The sequence below is a fragment of the Nyctereutes procyonoides genome, unplaced genomic scaffold (genome assembly GCF_905146905.1).
Source record: "Nyctereutes procyonoides isolate TBG_1078 unplaced genomic scaffold, NYPRO_anot_genome, whole genome shotgun sequence".
Taxonomy (NCBI): Eukaryota; Metazoa; Chordata; class Mammalia; order Carnivora; family Canidae; genus Nyctereutes; species Nyctereutes procyonoides.
Window position 1 is genome coordinate 59,899,230 of NW_026575140.1, and position 23,629 is coordinate 59,922,858.

At 39.2% G+C, this 23,629-nt stretch overlaps 1 protein-coding gene across 1 annotated transcript; it reads right to left on the reverse strand.

Annotated features, from left to right (window-relative positions):
* Nucleotides 1-9,275: 9,275 nt before the first annotated feature.
* On the reverse strand, nucleotides 9,276-23,305 carry ANGPTL5 (angiopoietin like 5). The gene is made up of 8 exons (XM_055304601.1): nucleotides 23,210-23,305; nucleotides 21,482-21,626; nucleotides 19,754-19,857; nucleotides 18,987-19,080; nucleotides 16,722-16,822; nucleotides 14,975-15,095; nucleotides 13,055-13,240; nucleotides 9,276-9,595 (listed from the first exon to the last, which is right to left on the reverse strand). The coding sequence occupies exons 1-8, from the start codon at nucleotides 23,303-23,305 to the stop codon at nucleotides 9,276-9,278; spliced, it is 1,167 nt and encodes a 388-aa protein (XP_055160576.1).
* Between the last annotated feature and the right edge of the window lie 324 nt (nucleotides 23,306-23,629).

A 23,629-nucleotide genomic window follows, 5' to 3' on the forward strand; every position in this document is an offset into this window, starting at 1 on the left:
GGGGCACCTGGGTGGCTCAATTGGTTGTCTACTCATGGTTTTGGCTCAGGTCATGATCTCAGGGTCATGGGATCATCAAGCCTCACCTCAGGCTCCTCACTCAGCATGGAATCTTCTTGAGATGCTCTCTTTCTGCCTCTGCCCCTCACCCGGCTCTCTCTCTCTCTCTCTCTCTCTCTCTCTCTCTCTCAAAATAAATAAAATCATTTAAAATACACACTTTATTAGCATTTAACATTTAGGAAAAGTTGACCCTTATTTAAAGATAAAGCCCACTGAGGTCTCATGTCAGTATAACCTTTAGTATGAAGCATAGTATATGTGTATGTCCACAAGAGTTGCAATTCAGAATTAAATGAGACTTGGCCTTTGATTTATTCTCCAATCCATGACAATATTTGGTATATGGCCACAGGCCACTTCTAGTAAGAAAGTAATAGTGCAATTATGACTAGTTAATTTTGTAATGAGTTTACCTTAACTCATAATGTAACTACTATCTGGTGTAGTTAGTAAAATTAAATTAATTTTAATACAGTTTATGATACTACCAATATCAATAATAAAATGCACCAGGAGATTTAGTTAAAAATATCTACAAGATGTTCTTTCATTTGAACCTGATTCCTATAAATAATCTGCAAAATTATTCCTCTCTATAATCCTCCAAAAATCTTTAAAAGCAATGAGCATGCTGTGGGAAAATGGTTAGAATCAACTGTTGTAGAACTTTATGATTAACCAAAAGCTTGCAACAATCTAGGGATAATTTATTCAAGAATCTTGGTAAGAACAGTGAGTTTTGTGGCCTTATAATTTGATTTATTCACATTTCTCCTCAGATCAGCCATAGTTTTGAAAACCAATAAAATCATAGTAATCACAGTAAAATCAACAGTCTGGAATACACTAGAGAGGGAAGATGGAGTCAGGCCTCCTTCAGAGCACATTCACAGAGAATGGTCATGATTTTATCACCTGGTAGTTTCCTCCAAGAATCCATTCATAATACTGTAGTTTACCTTACTTGGAACCTTCCAATTGCTAAGAAGTCTTCCCCCAGGGCCTTTGCGGAAAACAATTAGAGACGATTATGTAATATTGTGGCTGCCTAAAGCAAAGGATAAGAAGTAGTGGAAACAATAGACTAACCAAAAAAACTTAAAAGGAAAAGCTCACAGATAAGATGTCCATAAGGGCTCTAAAAAACTTTTAGTATGAAGCTTGGGGCTCTTCCTGGGATTCTTCTAGATTCCTGGGAATCTGGGAGGCTGTTTGCCTGTGGCTGTCTGTCCTCACAGGGCTCTGCTCAGGAAAGACATAAGAAGGCCCTAAACTCTCCCCTCTTACTCACTTTGAGTTTCTGTACAAGCAGAAAATGGAGTCATCAATTTCTTGGCTGAGTCTTGAAGGCATGTGCCCAAAACACACACAGAGCCATTTGGCAGATTGGGAGATTTAGAAGCTTATTGGTTCCGGGCATTTAAGGAAATCTCTTTCAAATCATTAACTGACCACTAAGCTAACTAAGAAGAAACTTCAGTGGGCCCACAAGAAGAATAAAGGCCTTTACAAAATTGATTCTGAAAATTCACTGAGCAAACAAATAACAACAAAAGCAGCAAAAACAACAAGCCCTGAGGAGTGAAAATGAATCTGAATTCCGGAGTTCCCACATTACATTATTTTAAGTGTTCAATTTGCAACAAAAAATTCTAAGACATGAAAAGAAACAAAAAAATATGGCCAACACACTGGACAAAACACAAAGCAAGCAAACAAACATAAAACAGTCAATAAAAACTGTCTCTGAGGAACCTCAGATATTGGACTTAGTAGACAAAGACTAAATCTGTTGTTTAGGGCTCAGTCAGTGAAGCATCTGTCTTCAGCTCAGGTCATGATCTCAGGGTCCTGGGATTGAGTCCCTCATGGGTTCCCTGCTCAGCAGGGAATCTGCTTCTCCCTTTCCCTCTGCTCTTGCTCTTTCTCTTTGTCTCAAATAAAATCTTTTTTAAAAAACTGTTGTTTAGGGGGATCCCTGGGTGGCTCAGCGGTTTGGTGCCTGCCGTCGGCTCAGGGTGTGATCCTGGAGTCCGGGAATCGAGTCCCACATCAGGCTGTGTGGAGCCTGCTTCTCCCTCTGCCTGTGTCTCTGTCTCTCTCATGAATAAATAAACAAAATATTTTTAAAAATCTGTTGTTTAAATATATTCAAAGAAGTAAAATAAACCATATATAAAGATTCACAGGAAAGTATAAGAATGATATATTATCAAATAGAGAATATCAACAAAGAGATAGAAATTATTTTTAAAAAAGAACTAAATATAAATTCTGGGGTTGAGAAGTACGATAACTGAAGAGGAGCCCAATTTGAGTAGACAGAAAAAAGAACCAACAAATTTGCATATAGGCCAATTGAGATTACTTAATTTAAGGACAGAAAGAAAATAAATAAAGGAAGGTGAATAGAGCCTCAGAGTCTTGTGGGGCATCATCAACTGTGTCAACATTTGTAAAATGGCCAGTCAAGGAAAGGAGAGAGAGAAGCATTAAAAATATTTGAATAGGAGCATCTGGGTGGCTTAGTGGTTGAGCATCTGCCTTCGGCTCAGGGCGTGATCCCAGAGTCCTGGGATCGAGTCCCACATCGGGCTCCCTATAGGAAGCCTGCTTCTCCTCTGCCTATGTCTCTGCCTCTCTCTGTGTGTCTTTCATGGATAAATAAATAAAATCTTTTTAAAAAATCTGAATATATATTGACCAACAACTTCCCCCAATTTGATGAAAATCCTTAATCTATATATCCAGGAAGCTCAAGCAACTCTAAATATAATGAACTCACAGATGAGGTAAAAATATTCTAAAATTGATTGTGGTGATGGTTGAACAACTCTGGATATACTGAAGGCCATTGAATTGTCCTCCTTAACTGGAGTATGTTGTGTGTGTAAATCATGTAGCATGTGAATTATAGCCCAAAAAAGAAGAGAATGTGGTACTGGCAGGCTCTACAACATGGATGAAGCTTGAAAACATAATGCTCAGTGGAAGAAGCCAGTCACAGAAAGTCACGTGTGACCTGAGCACATTCATATGAAATGTTCCTAATAGTTACATAGACACGGAAAGTAAATGTGTGGTTACAGGGACTGCGGGGTAGGGGAGGCAAATGGGGAGTGACTGCTGATGGGTATGGAACTCCTTTCTGTGTGATAAAAATGTTCTTCAGTCACATAGTGGTAATGTTTACAAAATCTTGTAAATGTACTAAAAATCACCAAACTCTATACTTGTAAAGGGTGGCTTTTATGGTTTATAAATTATATCTCAATTCTGATTTTTAAAAATATTTTATTTATTTATTTGAGAGGCAAAGAGAACACAAGCAGGGGACAGAGGCAGAGGGAGAAGCAAACACCCTGCTGAGCAGGGAGCCCGACAAGGGGCTCCATCCCAGGACCCTGGGATCAATGACCTGAGCTGAAGGCAGATGCTCCACGGATTGAGCCACCCAGCAGCCGCATATATCTTAATTCTTAACAAAGCAATCCCCTTTCCCCAAAATATATTCAGAAATATATTCAGTGGTGGAATGTGTCTAAAACCAATATTCATTGGGAGGCATTTATTACTTTGGAAAATGTTTTTTCCCCCTGTTCTATAAATAGGCAAAGTTTCAGGGAAAAGAATTCTCAATATATAATTTAAAAGGCATGGGTAGTGTCAGAGGGTAGATTGTGTAGGATAGTTACAGGACAACTCCACACTTATCTCCAGGGATGCCTGGGATTCTGGTGCTGACACTTAGATCCAAAATAAGGCATTGAGCTGATGATTTATGATGTGCTGTTTAAAGCTCAGAGCCTGCTGGTGTCAGGCAGGACCCGTTTGTTGATTGATGGCTTATACCTTGGGTAACCAGTTGGACAGCCTGGCTTGGCTACGTGACTGAAAGAGCATACAAGACCCTGATGGAAACTTTTAAGTGCCTCTCCCAGAACAGAGACCTACCATCACACAGCTCTGAGCAATTCAATGTGGAGACAAAGTACATCCTTGTACAAATAACGAGGACACTGGGGAGCTACGTCAGTGAGTTTCTCGCATTCCTAAGGCTTGTCTGCACTCTTTCTCCTTCTGTGCCATACCCTTTGTCTTTATTGATGGAGCTCTGGAAGGCCTGCTAAGTCTTCCAATTATGAAACCAAACTCACTCCTTGTACTGGTGACACACCTCTACTGCCAGCTGTTCTTCTACAAGATAAAGAGGGGGCAGCCTCAGAAATTCTGTTCAGTGAGGTCCCGAAGTCCTCTTAACCAATGTAAGCAGAGGGTAGTCCCATCCCTGGGCAGTGCCAACGTACCCAGCATTGTTCATGAAAAGAAATTGCCTGGGGGCACCTGGATGGCTCAGTCAGAGCATCTGACTCTTGGTTTCAGCTCAGGTCATGATCTCAGGGTCGTGAGATTGGGCCTGTGTCAGGCTCCGCACTCACTGGGGGAGTCTGGTTGGGATTCTCTCTCCCTCGCCCTGCTCCCCCCACCCTCATAAATAAATAATTTTTTTTAAGAAAAAATAAAAGAAATTGCCCCTCCCAACCTGGAAACTCAACCCTGTCCCCAGTTCAAACCACCACAACTGATGTGTTCTACAGACAAGTGTGCAGAAGCTGTATTTGTGAAAGAAAAGAACTTTCTTGGTGGGTTGGGAAGTAAGGATCAGGCCACCAAGCTCTGAATCTAGGAGTCTGCCTCTAATTACCAGGGCACATCATCTACCTTGTAGATTACAGATCTGAGTCAGAGACCCTCATAACCTTCCAAGACACTGCAACAAATTTATCACAACATCTTCCAATCATGTCTGAGTAGTTTCAGAAAGCTTTGGGGTTGAAATTTTCCAAAACAATTTATCAGAACATCCAGTTGAGGAAGCAAGATTCCCCTAAAGCTCCTAACTCCACAATTCATAATGAGGTCCTCTAGACCAACAGAGCTTTCCTCATACATAATCCTCTGTGTCAGGCTCAGTGCTCAAATTCCTCCAAATTTGCCCAGTAATAATGGATCTGGGCACATGCATCTGTTGTGCCCAAGATTGCAAATCCGAGAAACCACCAAGGAGCCGACACTGATGCAAGTACATGAGGGTTTATTAGCAAGCTCAAGCTTGGGTCCAAGTATACCTGACACAGCGGAGCAGAGACTTGGACCCCGAGATGGGTTACAGCTGGGTTTTTAAGGGCTGGTCTAGGGGTAAGGTGGGGTTTTTCAGTAAAGGTGGGAATCTCCAGTGAAGAGGTCTCACGAGCTCTTGCTTCCTTATTCCGATAAGGGCATGCTTTGTGTTTTTTTTTTCTGTAGCCAGGGTAGGGTAGAGTTCAGTACCTGGTCACAGTGGCCTGGCCACAGTGGCCTGGTCACAGTGGCCTGAGATGGCTACTGAAGCTACAATGGTTGTACTTATGCCAATGTTAGACTTCAATGGCCCTAATTCTCTCAGCCTCCACAGCATCTGTATCCTCACTGCTTTGGAGTAAGCTTCAGATGGTTCCCTCTGCTCTTCCTGAGCTCACCTTAGGAGAAGGTGTCTGGGGAAAGACACTTCTCCTGGAGTCTAATACCAGACCCTCCCCTCTGGTTGCTACTTCATCATGCATTTGGTCATGATGACCTGACTGTCATCCTTCCCACCCAAACGTAACCAGTGGGCAGCGGGCTTGTCCCCACCCAGCAGAGTTCCTGCTTGCCCCTGTCACTTCATACCATGGCCACATCCTGTACCACCTTCTGGCACCATATGACTCAGACTCGGGGATTCACACAGCAGCCTGGCCTCCCCCCGTCCCTGGTGCTAGGACCGACTCCCCAGGACACAGCCTCCTTCTAGGAGATCCTCACAACCAGTGAGGAAACTTCATCTGAGCTTTGCTTCTTTAAAATACTCTTTCCCTGAAAGTTGACAGCACAGGAAACAGAGTCTCCTAACTCTTGTTTTTGTTCATTATGTTTGGGTGGGAGGGGGTCCAGGAGGCTTTTCCTTCCGGACCACCTGTGTCCCAGGAGGAAGCAGGGAGCTGACTCCCTGAGGGAGCTGAGGCTCTGGGGCCAGTCCTGGTCCCCACAGGGTGATCACACCCAGCCAGGCAGGTGGAAAAGCTGAGAAGGACTGGAACACACACAATACAGAGCTGACTTGACTCATCCTCACACATAAGTCATTTTTCTGCCCAAATGTCTTCCATGGGACGGTCAGTGTTGGCTCCGTGAGGCCACTTGGCTTCCAGCCAAAGTCTCACAAGGATGCCGGGCAGCCTGTGGTGTCCTGTGGCCACCAGTACAGACTCTGTGCCCTGGGCCCATGGGTACCTCACAGGGGGTGCGGAACAAACACACTGGCACTGAGACGAGACGGGGACACAACAGTCTGCTATATGCAAAACTCATCGAAAATGGAGAGTTTAATGCAGGTCCTGTGTCCAGAGGGTGGACACTGTATAAAGTCCTCGATTTTCACATTATCAGTTGCTTTCATACTTCTGATTTATGATACTGAGTCTGTTCACTTCTTCAGTGTCTGGCAAGTCTTGAGAGTCTTATTTTGAGATATTCATGGAATTTTACTCCCTAAAAATGTATTTTTTAACAAAAGTTATATCCAAGTATGAAATTACAGTATTGTAAAAGATGTAAGTTAAACACATTTTCAGATGTGTTTCTCAACAATTTGTGTGAATTCCAAAAAAAAAAAAAATCAAAGTTCTCATTATACCATTTGTTTCTGTTTCAGAAGCCTTGCTTTGTGGAAATATGAAGAGCTTCCCCAGTCCTGGGAAACGCAGTGCCTCAGGTCTCACTCCCAACTGTTTGTGCATCAAAGTCTCAAGCGCCACACGGCAAGCGTTTGACTTCTTAACTAGAGCTTTTACAGAAAACAAACAGAATGAATATATTAAATGCAGCCGTGATGTGTTATGATTATGTTTAAACAGATTACTTGTTTCTAGCCTGCTTCTAAGTACTTATAGTTCTCAGAGTCACCACAACTACGAAGCTTTTCTATTTGTAATTAATAAAAGTTGCTGTAGAGGGAAGCCCTGACTCTGCACCTTTTTCCTTTGATTTTTAACCAGACGCTGTTTCAGTGTTTACTAATAAATAAGGTGTAAGTTGATGAAAGAGTAGTGTTTTTATTTTCATTTCTTTACCTTGTTTGAGGATGTGTGTTTTTATAGGGGACAATCTATCTGGGGCAGTCCTCAGACCTGGAAGGATGAATTTGTGATGATGCTGTTCAGTCACAGCATGTGATGCAGCCTTTCTGCCTGCTGCTGAGATGTGTGTGCTGCTGGGATAGTAGATGGCAAGAAAGGGACAATTGTCCTGATCACTCAGTTGCTCACAGGGGTCAGGTTGCCTCCTTTCTGGGAGCCTTAAGCTCGAGATTATTCACCAAAATATACTTTCTCCTTTGCAATGGGATCTGAGGTCTTAGGAGGCTTCCTGGGGCCATTGTCACTTAGCCAACCAAAGTCAATTGTATCTTCCTACTCCCAGATCCAGAGAAATTAATATTTCTTGGGGCACCTGGAGGGCTCCATTGGTTAAGCATCCAACTCAGATGCTTAATTTCAGCTCAGATCATGATCTCAGGGTCGTGAGATCGACATCTGGCCCCTGCTTCAGCAGGAGCTCAGATCCCTCTCACTCACTTGCTTTCTCTCTCACTCTCAAATAAATAAAATCATTAAAAAAAAAAATTCCTTGGTGTTCTCTGAGTCTCTCCCTTACTGTCTCCACATTTAATTCCATTCTGCTTTTACTTGCAATGTTCCCACAATCTGCATGGCCTTTGCAGTGGGAAAGCATGTGAAACCCCTGGGCTTGGCCAGGTGGTATAGGACACTGCCCTGCAGAGCCTCCATGAGAATGTTAACGTCCAGAATCCACATGAAAGACACAGCTTGCTACAGAGCAAAACGATTCCCCAAATTTGTAGGTAAGTTGGTTTTCAATGCTCCCATCACTGCGGGAATAAAAGCCAGTAGGCCCCAGTTCTATGCTCCCTCAACATGGTAGAAGTCTTCCTCCAAGACATAGAACCTCAGTGGTGCCTCATGCAAGCATGGGAGACCACAGGAACCATGCCCGCCTGCGACCTTACCCTGTGCAGACTCTACATGATTCATTCACAGCTTTGAGAGGCATCCACATGAAAGCAATCTTGTCTGATGACCATGGCATTTTTGCCCATCCCTGAACTCAGATCAGATCCTCTGCTCTGCTCAAGCTCAGCCCCAGGCAGGTGCTTCCCCTTGAGATCCATGTCTGCAACTGTATTTTAAACTCAGCCTTCTTTTCACCTCAGCCTATCACCCTAACTCTGGACTAAGTACTTTCCTGTTCAATACTAATCCTTGTTCCCCTTGTCTCTTTTATCAATACCTGACCCTTGGCCAGGATGTTCCCTGCTGTGTTTTCCCATAGGACACTCACCACTCCAGCTCTTCCCAACTTCGTGGAAATAGTGGAGGGGACATGCTTCTTCCGAGAGCTACGTCTAGACCAGAGTCATGGCTCTTCCTCTGTTGTCCTTCACTTAGAGAAGACTCTACCATTCCCACTGGCTTAGCAAAGTTAGGAATGTGTTTTAGAATGCAAGTGATCAGGATAGGAAAGCACAGTCACTTCATTACAAACAAGAATTAAATTATTAACCACAACAAAATGTGAAAAAAAAAAGGACTTCATTTGTGCAGCCAACTCTATTACCTGTAAAATATTGTGGAATCACCTGGAGATAGTAAAGTATTTAAACCATGTGTATATTAATCTGTACAGTTATTTCTTATAATGGTCTTCAATAGAAATTATCTGTGGATTATAGAGTTAACCATTTTGAATGAATATGGAAGTAAGCATAACGATCTCTTCAATTTTCCTAACAATATACTATAGTACATGTACTTTCCAGAGAAGGGACAATGCTTTCAAAGGACAACATACTCCAGGAAAACAAGGTACAATTCATTTAAAACAAATTTTATTACATATTACTAATGTAGTTAGTAGAAAGCATACACTGGAGCTATGTTTTAGAAAACTCTACAAAATTAAAGATCTCTGATTAAACCCTTAACACCTAGATGTCGTCTATAGTTAGATTTTGGCTAATATGTTTGAAACCCAGTAAAAAGAGAAACTATGTAAAATATTTTCTATAGTATCAAAAATAACTGGAACACACACTAAAATTAAAAAAAAAAAGATTACTTAAAATATGGGTTGTAGGTTCTTCTAATCTTCATGGAAACAGATTTAATCCTGACAGGTGCACTGTTTTTCGTCCACGTGCCCCATTGAATCCCAGTTGCGAGCAGTTTCCTGGGAAAGTGATGGACGCCATTCAGATTCGCTAGACCACACTGGTTGAACCACCAGCCGGTGTTGTTATTCAGGCTACTGCAGCTCTTCACTGAATGACCCCCTACAAGACATGCTGGGCGACACCCATCATTGTCAACATCTGAGGTGCTGAAAGGCATTGCATTTTGGTTTTCTTCTTTTCCAGATCCCCGGAACGCATCACCTGGGGAAAATAGGGATTTTTAAAGACTAAATTTAAAGGCGCTTTTTGTCACCTTAATTGACCTTTCCGGACTGTTGTTACAAAGCTTCACATCTAGAGCTAAGGTTTAAATTATTTTCTACTAGGTATCATGTTAAAGTCTCTCCTCCAGGGCAGCCTGGGTGGCTCAGCGGTTTAGCGCCGGCTTTAGCCCAGGGCCTGGTCCTGGAGACCCAGGAACGAGTCCCACGTCGGGCTCCCTGCATGGAGCTTGCTTCTCTCTCTGTCTATGTCTCTGCCTCTCTCTCTGTGTGTGTCTCTCATGAATTTATAAACAAAATCTTTTAAAAAAATTAAAATAAAATAAAATCTCTCCTCCAGATTGCAATATGCCAAGATCTGGAAATGAAATCCTCAGCATGATGGGCATCTCTGAGTGGACATTTGATATAAAATCACAATCCAAACAGGCGTTTGGCTTTTTATGCAGAATCAGATAATTTAAGCCAAATACGATGCTGTACAGATCTGTCATACTTTGGGGAAGGGTATACAGTACTTGGTAATTAAGAGAAAAGAATGATTTCTATAAAATAATAATAAAGAGTACAGACTAAGTTTCCATGCCCCCACCATCCTCCATCACTCAAATACAGAGGCATGGGTGAAAAGGGAGCTGCCACCACGAGCTGCTTACATTTCTAGATGCACATGTAGGGGCCACCAAATTTATATAAATACCCAGTTGCCTCAAGCATGTAATCAGCTTCATTACTGAGGTGTGGCTCTCCACCAGCACATGGAGAGTACTCACAGGAACACCGTGTTTACAAGGCCTACACAGGATAGCACGCGATGGCATCCCTGACAGTCACAAAAACCCGCAAGAGCAAATCCCAGCCAAGGCAGCCCATGTAAGTAAGTAGCCGGGCAGGACTCTGGTTTTACTAAAACTATTTAAACAGAAGATTCTGATTAGTGCCATTATGCCTAGATCTCACTCATGAGTCAACTTTGCTAATTTGGGGGCGACTGAATGAAGTGGTTCTTTGAGCATCTGACCCTCAGTTTGGGCTCAGGTCATGATCTCAGGGTCATGGGATCGAGCCCGGCCTCGGCCTATGGGCTCCGGGCTCAGGGGGGCTGCTGCTGGAGATTCTCCCTCTGCCCCTCCCCACCGACCCTTGTGCATACACACTCTCTCTCTCTCAAAACAAAAACAAAAACAAAAACACAAACAAAAACAAAAACACCTTTGCTAATCAGTTTGAAAGATTGACTTAAAGTGAAGCTATGTGAAATATCTGAAGAATCCAAAGCCCACATTTGTTTCATTGTGCTCTGAATGTTTGGCATCTCTTGAGACAGGTACTCGAGGAGCCTGGAGTACTTCACAAGTGCCAGTGGCCCATGCTATGCTCCAACTCTGCTGACTATTACAGCTTCTTACTCTGCACATCACAGAAAATGAAATGCCAACATTACAGGTGTTTGAGGGAGAATATAATTTTCAACACCCACATAGTGCTATACCTCTCAGAAGTTCAGACAAGAGACATGACACCTAAGGAGCATTGCCTAAATTATATGAGCCCTCTACAGATACTTTCCCTGGATAAAGACCAACCATCAGAAGGATCATATGTTATATGTGCTCCTCACTGGCTTACATTTAATAAACGATTTTTAGAATATAATGCATACGAGATGTCTGGCTGGCTCAGTCGGTAGAGCATGTGACTATTGGTCTCAGGTTGTAGCTTCAAGTCCCAGATTGGGTGCAGAGATTACTTACAAATAAAATCCTTAAAAATAATGATATAACATAGTATAATATAATGCATAGGTCTATTTTTAATAACTAGCCCATTAAAACTCACTGCCATGTTTCCTATGAGTGTACTGAGAGAACATAACACTTGGTTTTCTCTGAGAAACCAAACAAAGCTTTCTCAAGTTTTAGAATCAGGAATATTTGTCCCCCTGGAACAACTGTGTTGCTCAAATGTTTGAATTTCATATTTCTATTTTGCTCTGAGGTCAAAATCAGATTTGCAGCTCACCTCTACCATATACCTGATCATTCTTAACCTCGTAGTTTTATCAATTTCTATCTCTATGTTCTATTGACACCTTTTCTTTGTATTGATTGTGTTATGTGGCCATCTGTTGAAAATTACTTAACCTTATTGGGAAAATGCAGAATATTTTCTGAGGGCAAAGTCTGAGGGCTCCGTGATGAAAACATTTGTGCCATTGTAAATCCTATCCTCTAACTAGATCCTAGTCTAATAGAGAAACTCACACAAACTTTCCATATTTAGGTAGTTCTTTACAGATGCAGCATTAAAAATTTCATCATGATTTGAATTTCAGACTTTCCCCTAAAATCCCAAGGCTAACCCCCTCAGATGTCAGGGACTCCACCCAAACTGGGCAACTCTTTGTGCTCATTTTCCTCCCGCTGTGCTGGGACTCAAGCCGCTGTCTTTGCCAACATTAATCTGCCAAAAGCCTATCCCTTCCTCCAAGTACAGATGAGTGGTTCTCAACTATAAGGATGCCAACATATCCATCTTTGAATACAAATACCTGGGCCCAGACGTACTGAATCGGGTTCTGCAGGAGCATATACTTTCAAAAAACTTTCCCACGTTGAATCTAACATTAACTCCTTGTTAGAAACTACCCTTCCAGGAAGATTTTCTGGATGCAATCAACTGGGATCATTCTCCCCCTCTCAAACCCCCAAAGCTCTATCAGTATTCAGTATTCCACATTTTCGGTTTTCTTTATCCCCCTCTATATTGTAATTAGTTAAAGAACTGGGAACACATCTCCCTCATTTTTTTATTTCTAACACTAAATATACACAATAAAGCACCATGATGAGCAACAGTAGGAGAGCTGAATTTGGTATCATCTCAAATTTAAAATTTCAGCATCAAATTATAAAGTTAATATGAAGTGTTCTGAAGTTCTTAAAAATTAAATTTATTTGGAAATGAGTGCACTAAGGCATAGTGGGAAAAAACAACCCCAAACTAGTTGTTCTATCAACCTGGCTTCTTGCCCTGGGTCAAGTGTGATGACCTGGGACTCACGGGCAAGTCACTTAATTTTTCAGGCTCCTTTACCTGGAAAGTGAGAAGAGTGGAGATCAGCTCAAACACTCTGATTTCTAAATGCAACCTCTCAGAACATGAAAATGTCAACAATTCCTTCCCAGCTTTCTCTACAGACTCTACTCTGCAGAGTTAATTGTAATTAACCCATAAAATAGTTTTAAAGAATATAAGTTCTTCAAAATCATAAAGTGGTTCAATGATCATAGCAGCTTCAAAACTCAGTTTTCTCTCTTCTAATCTATGTTATCAGTTATGTATACTAGACCAAGAGAAATGCATTACTTTATCTTCTCCTAATACTGAGTCAGCTATATTTAAATATCCTGCATAATTTGAGGAAGAAAAAACTTACCAGCATTTCCTGAATACCGTCCTAAGTGTATCTTAAAAAATCTTGTTTCATCTTCTAGCCAAAAGTTATCATATGATGCATAAGCAAATGTGTCATCTTCAGATTCCAATGCAATATACAGCATAAAACTGGTATTTTTCTGATTTACTATGTAAAAAATCTTTTTTAGTCCTAGCCAAAATTCGCCTGTTAAAAAAAAAGTTTTTTAATATATTTTAATACAACTAAGTAAAATTTCAAGATTTACCTTAAGATATGTCAACAAAAAAGCTGTTGAAATATTATGGCAGGTAACAAAATGATGTGTACTTATAAATGTTAAGAATTTTAACCTCCAGATCACCAGCTCCTAAAGAAAGATTTCTCTGAAAAGGCTCAGTTGAAATTACTTTTTCTTTCAGAATGATGCTCTGTGAATAAACATTTCTTCATTATAATGCAGTGTGTCAGTTACTTATGAATGGAAGTGTGATGGAATGAAATGGATGAAAATGAATTCCAGGATGAATTGGGGAACTCAGTGTTCTGGCTGCTGACCCTTTGCATGTTCCAGCTGATGGCTTTGTACCTTCCCCTGCCCACCCTGGTACAGCCTCTGCCCTAAAACACATTCCTCCAGCTGTATCATAATATTACAGAAGGAAGTACAGGGTATTGTGGAAACAAACCTCAAAGAGTTTGGGGGAGAGTGTGCCAACACTCACATCGGTCAACCTCTAGCTAAGATCCCATGTCCCCCCCAGGGATGGTCACCCCAACTGCACACCCCCTTAGAAGTGAAAAGAACGGGGTACAAGAGCTAAGGTGGGTGCAGCCCACGACCCTCCATTTTAAGTATCTTTGCCATCTTGCCCCTCTACCCAAGCCCTAATAAAGTAACAATATATTTTCCTTAATTCCAAGTTTATTTTAAAAAATACACTAAGTATAGTCTGTACTTGAACATGAAGTATGCCTGCCTGAGGACCTTTGTCTCAAAACTCAGATAATTAAAAAAAAAGAAAAACTCGGATAATTTCCCCATTGAAATAAGCATAAAGTAAGGAAGATGGCAATTCAGTCTGTAGATCTGTGACCACCGAAATCAGGAGGTAGCACTTGGCAGAAAATTAGAGATAATGCTGAGAACACACAATACATGAGTTCATGCACTCCATGACCCGGTAGTAATCTAGCCGTGTTCATCAGACCTCATTACATTTCACATCCTTTCTAAATTCATTAGCATGCAGCAGGGATTATAGCAACAGAACTAACACCACCATTTACTAAATCCTTGGATGATGTTATTATGGGATGTTAAGGCTTTTGAATTAAAACAACAGTAACCTAAAATAACAGCACAAAAATGATGAAAATGTAAAACTTCCAACAAAGTTACAATTCTGCAGTGTTCAGAAATACCAGCATTTCTATTTGCCAGCAAAAGTAATACTGTCATGGATTTTAGAATTCTTTTGGGGTTTACAGTTTTCAAATTTTGAGCATAGTGATTTTTATTCATATTTTAATAAAATACTACTCCCAGGTCATGTAACTTGAGTTTGTCCTTCCACACACCTCAGTTCTGCATGCTCATAGACACAGCACACACGCCAAGTATTTCAAGGTTTGTGACAACCCTGCCCACCACACAACGTTTCATTCCACAAATAGTTCTAGAGCATCTTCCAGAATTCTGCTGGGTACACAGTAAATACTTAATAAAGACCCTCAGAACTTTCACTCAACCCCATTTCAACAGGTATCTGGGTTTCCAGATCCCAACGAAAGACCCATTCATTCTAAAGTAATATGACGTGAAGAGAGAGTAATTTGAGAGAGGAAAGATTGCTGTTTTTGCTAATGATGTGACTAACAGAGAAACGGTCTATAGGGGTCATCCCAAAAAGAAGAAAAAGAGGAGAAATAAGATTTGACCTAAAAGGTCACCAAATCCGTCCAGATAATCACACCACGGCCTTTGGAAATCAATGATCCCGTCAACTCTTTTCTGTATCATGGTCCATCCACCTCCTCGGTAATCCATGTCACACATTACCTAAAACAGATCCAGAAAACACAAAAATTATATACTATCATTTTTATTCATTGACATAAAGCTCATGCTTCACCCTTAAGCCTAAAGAAAGAGAAAACCATTCCACCAAAAGTTTCAATGCAATTGTATGCTATTAATATATTCAAATGTAAATCCCTAGACATAATGCTGTTTGTTATAAGACAAACTTGTCATTAACCTAATTACTGTCCCTGGTGTCAGCCATGTGTTTGCATATGTAAGTTGGTTGCATTTCAAGCATCATGAGGTCATCCCCTTGTTCCTCAACTCAACTGATATTTTTCAGTTGGGTGGTAATGCTACCAATCTGATGTAGCAAAATGAGGTATTCGCAAATTAACTTTTCCTTTGAATTAAAACACTGATTTTTAAGTGTTAATTAAATATGCCCGTGTGCCTGCCTTTGATTACTTTCCTCCAGACACCTGAAAGGCCTGTGTTCAGACTGGGGTCAGCAGACAGAAAGGTCTGCTCTATGCCCACCTCAGCAGGTATTCCTGGAAGCCCCTGTTGGCACCTGCTCAATACCCCTGCGAGGACTACTGAGGGACCCAACCCAGAGGACAAAATGCAAGCAATCATCCCCATCAGAAACTGCCTGCCCACGGAGAAAGGCAGTGTGGAGGAAGGTAGGGAATCAACACCTTCCCACGACCTCAAAAGGTAATTTCACAACACATTCTTGAAAAATTAGAAGCCTTCCCTCTCCACATACGTTCAGGGTTTTTTTGAATCTGTAAGTGAAGCAAGTTAGGTAATTTTAAAATTATTTCCCACCTAAATCCCAATTTTTTGACACCTTGTTAATAGATGTCAAAAATAATGTTAGTAAAAAAGCCATATAATTTAGTGATTTCAAGATGAGAAACTGGCATATCTACTCAGTAGAAAAATTATTTTATTGTGTAATGAAGATTACCAATAAGGCGTGATACTGACATCATGAACTTTCTTATACACAAAGAGTAAACAAACAATATTATATATAAGTAATGTATATGTTATTGTATATGTAATATTACTAGGCTAAATAATCTTGTCAATAACAGAAAATTTCTGATAGAAATTTCTTCCAGAAATCATAGCATAGGACTACTAAAGATAGACATGAGGATAGTTTATTTTATTCAATTTAAAAATGATTTTAATTTTAAAAAGATTTTCTCAATCTGCCTCATACTTTAGTGAAAGGTTTTTATTATTAATTTATTATATAATCACATAAAATCATTTGTCACCTTCAGAGGAAGAGAAATTGGAGACTTTTTAGCAAGCACCAAGGCAGAGCACCCTACTACTTTCTAATATCCACAAGCTAACGAAAGCAGGCATTTATATGCATATTTCTGCTTACTGTAAAGATAAGATCTTACACCATATGGATTTACTTCAGAGTTTAAACATGAAATCTCAAATGGAAAAGTGAAAGAGTCTCAAGTTCCTACAGGTTTGTGATTTGGGCAAAGAATTTCAGAAAACCGAAATTTTGAAACTGGAACTTCTACCAGTTTATCTTAAAATTTTCAGAAAAATTAAAACAATTAAAATTTAATATTAATTAAATAGACTGCTTATCCTGTTTCATATAATAAGGAAAAACTTTACCTCAAATGGGTAACTGGATCCTTCCGGGTAGATTATATATAAGCCACTTGGTGTTTTGGTGACAGAACCAAGGGTATCTTTAATATCACTGCAATCTAAACCTAGAAAAGTAAAATTTGTTATTTAGGATATTTTCAAGTGTATGTTAAGACTTAATCATTTTACTGTAGAGATCTGATAGCACTATTTGAAATTATGAGTATAATTTCCATTAACAATATGATAACTTTAACTTCTTAGAAATGAAGAATGATTTCAATTTTAGAAAACAGAGAAAATACACAAAAGAAATGGGATTAAGGAATTCATGTCGCAATCAACCTTCATCAATAATAACACTGTTCTAACAGTGAGAGAGAGATTAGTACTCCATACTGCTTAAATGTTCCATTTGGGATCCATTTATTTAATTTATTTCATAGTGATGCATTCTCTAGTCCAATAAATAATGCTTTTTCAGGAATCTAGGCTTGGTTGGGGGTGCATAATGTGTAAAGTAAATATGTATGAATGGGAAGGATAAACCAGATGAATAAGTAGATTAGCTGTAAGTGACACATCCTTGACTATTGGAAACTTCAGAGACTCTAGTTGGGAACCAGTATAACAAGAGCCAAAGGGAGAGTACAGGAAATCACTTTCTTCAGCAAGAAGAAATTATGCTTGAGGCCAGAGTCTGCTCTGAGCCAATAGTTAGAACTGTAGCGCCTGCAATCACCCTCTCCAAAGCGTCCCGCTTCCCAGGGGATTATAAACATGGTGTGGATATGGATATTACATTGGATTCTAAGATACTTTACCTTGTATTATGTTTATAAATGTAATAGAATGCAACCTTTATGTGGTTTGTTACCCAATTTTAGTATATGTGCTGCCGAAGCGAGCACACGTGATTTATTACCCAGAGAAACAAACACATGAAAGCCTGAGACTCCAGAGCCAGAAGCCTGGGTTAGAGTCCCAGTCCTCTAAGGAGCAGCTGAGAATCCTTGGCTAGGTTTTCCGCTTCTATCCTTATAGTAATACTGCCTAATTTGTAGTGTCATTCTGGCAACTTTACATGGTAAGATATTTTGTAAAGCACTTAGCACAGTGCCTGGCACACAGTACATATCTAGAAAATGTTGTCTACAAAAAATTAGCTGTAAAAGATTGTTTCCTTTCCCCTTTATTTCCAGAAGATATAGATTTATTGCCTTTGTTCTGAAAGGCTAAGAGACATTCTTTTATAACTTTATGCTCAGAGATATGATAGAAGTCCACAAGAGAGGACTGTTCTGGGTTGGAATACACTCTTCGCCATCACCATCCAAATAAATGTGAACACATTATTTAGCTTTTCCTGGGCTGCCTATTCCTCCTCTGATGATGATCATTCTCACAGCAAACCCTCCTATCATCTGTGCATCAGGCAATATTTGAGGAGATTTTCATGTACTTAGTCATGTAATCCTTGCAACAACTGCATCAGGTCAGTACTACCAGTTTGCAATGAGGAAACTGCATGAGTTATGGGGAGGCAAGTGGTCTGGCCTCAGAGATACATGAGGTACAATAAAATAATTCAAAATAAAATAACATATGGAGGTGCCCATCTTACACCTGACACTTAGGAGATTCTCAGTAATTGTTTCTTTCCTTCCCTTTGTAAGGAAGAAAGATCACACCCTAGGCTTTCAATAACATTTTTTTACTTGGAACTCTGGCATTAATTCATATTTGAAAGATCAATACAATATTTTTCTTAGAAATGCAGGCCTCTTGGAATTACTACACTGTATATTATTACAAAAAGCTCTAGATTCCACTTTATTTCTGTCTTAAGTTTCTTTTTCTTTTCAAATTTTATGTCCCAATTTGAAATATTTGGAACATATCAAAAATACTTTTTACAGGTGAAAAGAACTCTGAAATTTTCTTTTCTTCTAACTGAAGATTAATTGTGGATAAAATGTAAAGAACAGTCCAGAAACAACTTCCATAAAACTGTGCCATTTGCAACAGATTCAGGATGTGTGTGCAGCTGTGGCTTTTAGACACTGGAAAACTTTCCCAGCTTTGGAAAGAACATCTGTCTGGGTTGAAGTCTGCCTACCAGCAAGTAGTGCCCCTCTAGGCTGTTAGATAATAGCGAGCTGTATTTTACAAACAAAACCTCTAAATGCACCAACCCATCCAGGAAAATTTGTTTGTTTGTTTGTTTGTTTTTCCATCCAGGAAAATTTGAAGACAAGTATGAAAAGTCTGAAATAGCAAATTTCTCACCATGAGACTGAACTGGCCTGTGAGGCAAAGGCTCCAGCTGCTTTCTGAAAACTTCTGTGGTCAGAAGGAGGACCCGGTTCATAAGCTCATTAACCTGAACACACAGACACCACCTTTAAAGCATTTTATATCTGAACAAAACTCCCTCCACTGAATTCTACAGCTGGCATCCACAAGCCTCCTACAAACTCCGCTCTGCAATATATGGCAATACCCACTGCCCCACACTACATCCTGGGCCCCTGCTGCAAGGCCACCCAGGCACTCCACAGGTAGGGTCACTGCAGGTGGCTCGCCAACCTGGTCCAGCTCTCACGCTGCAGGGCTCCAGGGTGGGGCGCCACTGAGGGCCTACTTCTTTAAGTCAGCTGTCCCTGTAGGGACACCTGAGTGGCTCAGTGGTTGAGCATGTACCTTCGACTCAGGGTGTCATCTCAGGATCCTGGAATCAAGTCCCTGCGGGGAGCCTGCTTCTCCCTCTGCCTGTGTCTCTGCCTCTCTCTGTGTGTCTCTCATGAATAAATAAATAAAATCTTTAAAAAGAAGAGTCACTTGTCCCTGTAAATCTGCCATCACACCTGCCACAACACCTGCCACCACACTGCACCCTCTCCAAGTGACTTTGTATTTGCCTAAGGATTGCTATGATGCCTCTAATAGAGTAAGCAACACATGTCTGGATGTGAACCCATTAAAAAATCATATAGTTGTGCCTCTAATACTATTGATATACATGTACAAAACAACACAATATAAAAGATCCATACCTGATTGGATAAATAATCCAAGGACGTTTGTTGCTCATCCATCATATTTCTTAGCAGCTTTTTGGTACTTCGTGTGTAGGAAACAATAGAATTTTGCAAATTTCCTTAAATTATAATAAAAAAGTGTTTGCTAAATATTACATTGTTAGAGAAAATAATTAGAGTGAAAAATAATTGTACATGATTTTGGGTTAATATGTAGACACAATAATATCTCAATCTATCTAAATATTCCTAAGTATAATTTTTAACACGGGACTAACAAAGGGAACAACTGTTTCAATGATCTTAATGAAACTGTGATTTCTAATAGTTTAGATTATCCCCAAATAATTTAATCTGATGTAACAGAGAGACAACATTCTGAATATTAATTCTCACTTTGTAAGATAAGAGATACAAAAGCAGGAGGTCCAAGGGTCCTCAATTTTTACCATATAAGAACGGATAAGGCAATAATCCATATCATGCAAGGTAATTTTAAAAATAAATCTCTTTTAATTTGTTCTATTAGTGCTATGTATTTTTTCTTTTTTAATGCTATGTATTTTTATATAAACAAATGCCAAACACACATATACACAAACAATAAGTCTTAGTCACAGTTTTTTTTTTATTTAGTCACAATTTTGGTTGGTTGGTTTCTGATTGAACTTTTCTATATATTTTCATTTTTAAAATGTTTTTCTTATTTTAAAAGCAATCTTATTCATAGAAGAGTTGCCAGAAGAGTACAAATAACTTCTCCTAAATCATTTCAGAGCATGCTGCCATGATGTCCCTGGATGGTTCAGTCTGTATTTCTTATACCAAAGACATTCTATACAGTACAACCCTGAAAATCAGGAGATAATCGTGGACTATCATATATTTCTCAGACTAAATATAGTGATGATCCTTTATTACAAAAGCATCTTCACAGTATCACATGCATTATTCTTTAAAAGATTATTTCTATATTCCTAATTTTCACTCTCACAGCAGAATCACATTCATAATCTTTGAGATCTATCCCCACTCCCAGCTTCATTCCACTTTTACTCTGGGGCTCTCAATGTCTGTTAGATTCCTCCTGGACTTAGGTATCTGTCTAAGGGACCCACGAGGCACTTGCCAACCTGAGGGCCCAGAGATGCTTATGTTGCACATCCTGGCCTACTGTTTCCATCCGTAGGAGCTGAATCAGGTCATCACCCCCTTCCTTTCCATTCCCCTTCTTCATCCCACCCCCACCACCCGTGTGCATGTCATAGACCATAAAAATCCCTGCACTGTTACTAAAGAGCTGTAAACAAAAACCAAGACTTTGAAAGTTTGTTTTTATGCTTTGCTACATAAATTGGCTGACTTGGTAATATACCTATTGTACAGCTATTCAGTATTAATGAATTCCCTACTCAAAACTAAGGAGCCATTTTCTGTGGCTCAGATGGAAGCCCGAAAGTAGCCTTTGATGGGTTGATAAAGCACAATTGTCAGTGCCCTCTGGCTTGCCCCTGCCCTCGGTGGTCAGCTGATGCCACAGGGTGACATACAAGGATTCATTCGTTTATTCATCAAATACTTACTAAGCACCTACTACGTGCTAAAAACAGGCAGCATCTGGCCTAGGATGATCAAGGTACATATAAAATGACCCAAACAAAGGTAAGGTATATTTCCTTGTATGCATAACCTAGAAATAATAAATCATATACCCTTATAATTGCAGTCATTTTTAATACTTACTACACATGAAATGTTTTTCTTCTCGTGTAATTTTAATTTTAACATCACATGACTCCTCACAGTCTTCCTTATAAACAGTATCATTACTTTTACTCTCATCTTTTGCATTAGATATGTCTTCTACAGTATTAACTACTGGAGAATCCTTTACATTGAAAAATAGAAATAAGAAAGGAATACATGAAGTATGTTATATGACCTAATACATAATAAGAAGATACACAGAAAAGGTGAAATTTCAGGACACATACAAGGGTAATCATTAGAAAAAAACAATGAGCCATTCAGTTAAACTTCTACAAATAAACCTTACAGGTAAATTTTAGGTATGAACAAAAAGCATATGTTCATTCAGTATTTTTGCTCTGCCTTTTTGGTTTCCAATTCCAAAAGGATCTAGTTAGGCTCTACTTTCTGTAACATGGCTCCATGGCCTTGACCTTTAACTGTGGCATGTTTCCATGTTGGACACATGCTATCCCTCATCCAGGCATCCGGCAGTCTGAAGTTCCATGAACATGGCTAAGAAGGTTCCCTGAGATGCCTACTCTGTGCCAAATGGATTTTCTGCCACCAGCTATTAGGATTTGGGGGAGGAAAAGGGATTGTGGAAGGCTTGTCGCTTTGGCATAAGTAAAGGTATTTACAGATTTGAAGGGTAAAGTACTCATTGGTGATAACAGTAAAAAAGCATGGAATTTTGCTTTGCAAAATCAATAACAGATGTCATCATGAAGAGCCAACTACAGCTACCATTCCAAAGCTATTTATTTCTGTTGGTAACTATTGGCTTTCCAATATTAAAACAGTGTTTGGTAGAAGTTACCTACTTTAAATGACTGTTAATTAAAAGAAAATAGAAACAAATTTTACCTTCCTTTGACCTAGGTATTGAGAGAAAGGTAAAGAGCTAATCATATGATAAAAGGTATTTGCTCAATAAGATGCTGGCATTTTGTTACATAGACCTATTTGTAACTCCTTGCTCTTTCCTCTCAACTCCTGTAATAATTGGCATAATAAATGTTTTCAAAAACCTATGTGACAACTATGTTTTTTTCAGATCTAAAGATTTTTAAAGTTTTAGTATTTTAGAGAATTATATTATTAATATTTCTGTAGCTTTCCTAAAATTTATTCTTCCTTTAACCTTGGAACTTTGGAATCTAGTATAGATACCATGGTAAATATGTTGTATAACATTTAAAATGATAAACCAATATTTAAAATATGTACAGATCCAATCCCCATCTACTCAGAGTATTGCATACACTTTATTAGGTGTCACTCTGACATTGTAATAAATAAAATTTTCTAATTTCCTAGATAACCACTCACAAGACTGTATTTTAAATATAAACTTATAGAATATTTATTTTTTAAATAGCAAAGCAAATATTTTATTACCTATCAGATATTTCATTATCAAAGTTAATGGAAAGTTGCTGGCTACTTTTTAACCTAGGCCTGTAATTTCTTTAAAATTTTTTTTCATAAGAAATGTGTTAAGGGTGAATCCTCAGTTTACGGTTTCCTAAGTTTAAAAATAATATAAATTAAAAAAATAATACTATAAATTAAGCAGAGTCTCAGCATTTCTAAATAAACACTCTAATTTTCCATAATTGTATTGTATAGCACAATTAATCTTTTCAAACTTTTAATATATATCTTCCTGGAGATATATAATCATACTTTTAGCTAAAATAATATTGCTAAAATTCTTACCGTAGAATGATGTACACAATTACCTTGTATAACTTCTCCACAAATTAAAATAAGTGTATTTAAGAATAAAAGCGAAGCTTGAGAAAGATACATCATATTCTTCCTGGAGAAATGAAACACTTCTTCAAATACCAGTAAGCTCTGTGTGGAAAGAAGTGCGGGCAGAGTCTTCAGTTAAAAGCTCCTGGAAGGTGTACAACAAAAACAGAAGCCAATACTGACTGGTTTCTGTGCTCCTTTGAAACAACACCTTTCATATGAAAAACAAGGTAGCCTGTCATTTTTAAGTTACACAAACTTTTTAAAATCACTACATGCCTGCTTTTAGAATATAGGCAGTAACTAGATACATAAGTAAATAAAGCATGAATTTATAAGCCCACCTAATGATTATGAGTTGGATTTGGGGGGGCCTTGGGA

Excerpts from the sequence above, each read along its gene's own strand:
- ANGPTL5 (XM_055304601.1), bottom strand. The coding sequence starts at position 23,305 with ATGATGTATCTTTCTCAAGCTTCGCTTTTATTCTTAAATACACTTATT. Across the intron at positions 16,823-18,986 it reads CAGGCCAGTTCAGTCTCATG|GTTTAGATTGCAGTGATATT; the intron begins GTGAGAAATTTG and ends TTACTTTTCTAG. Across the intron at positions 15,096-16,721 it reads GATCCAGTTACCCATTTGAG|GTAATGTGTGACATGGATTA; the intron begins GTAAAGTTTTTC and ends GATCTGTTTTAG.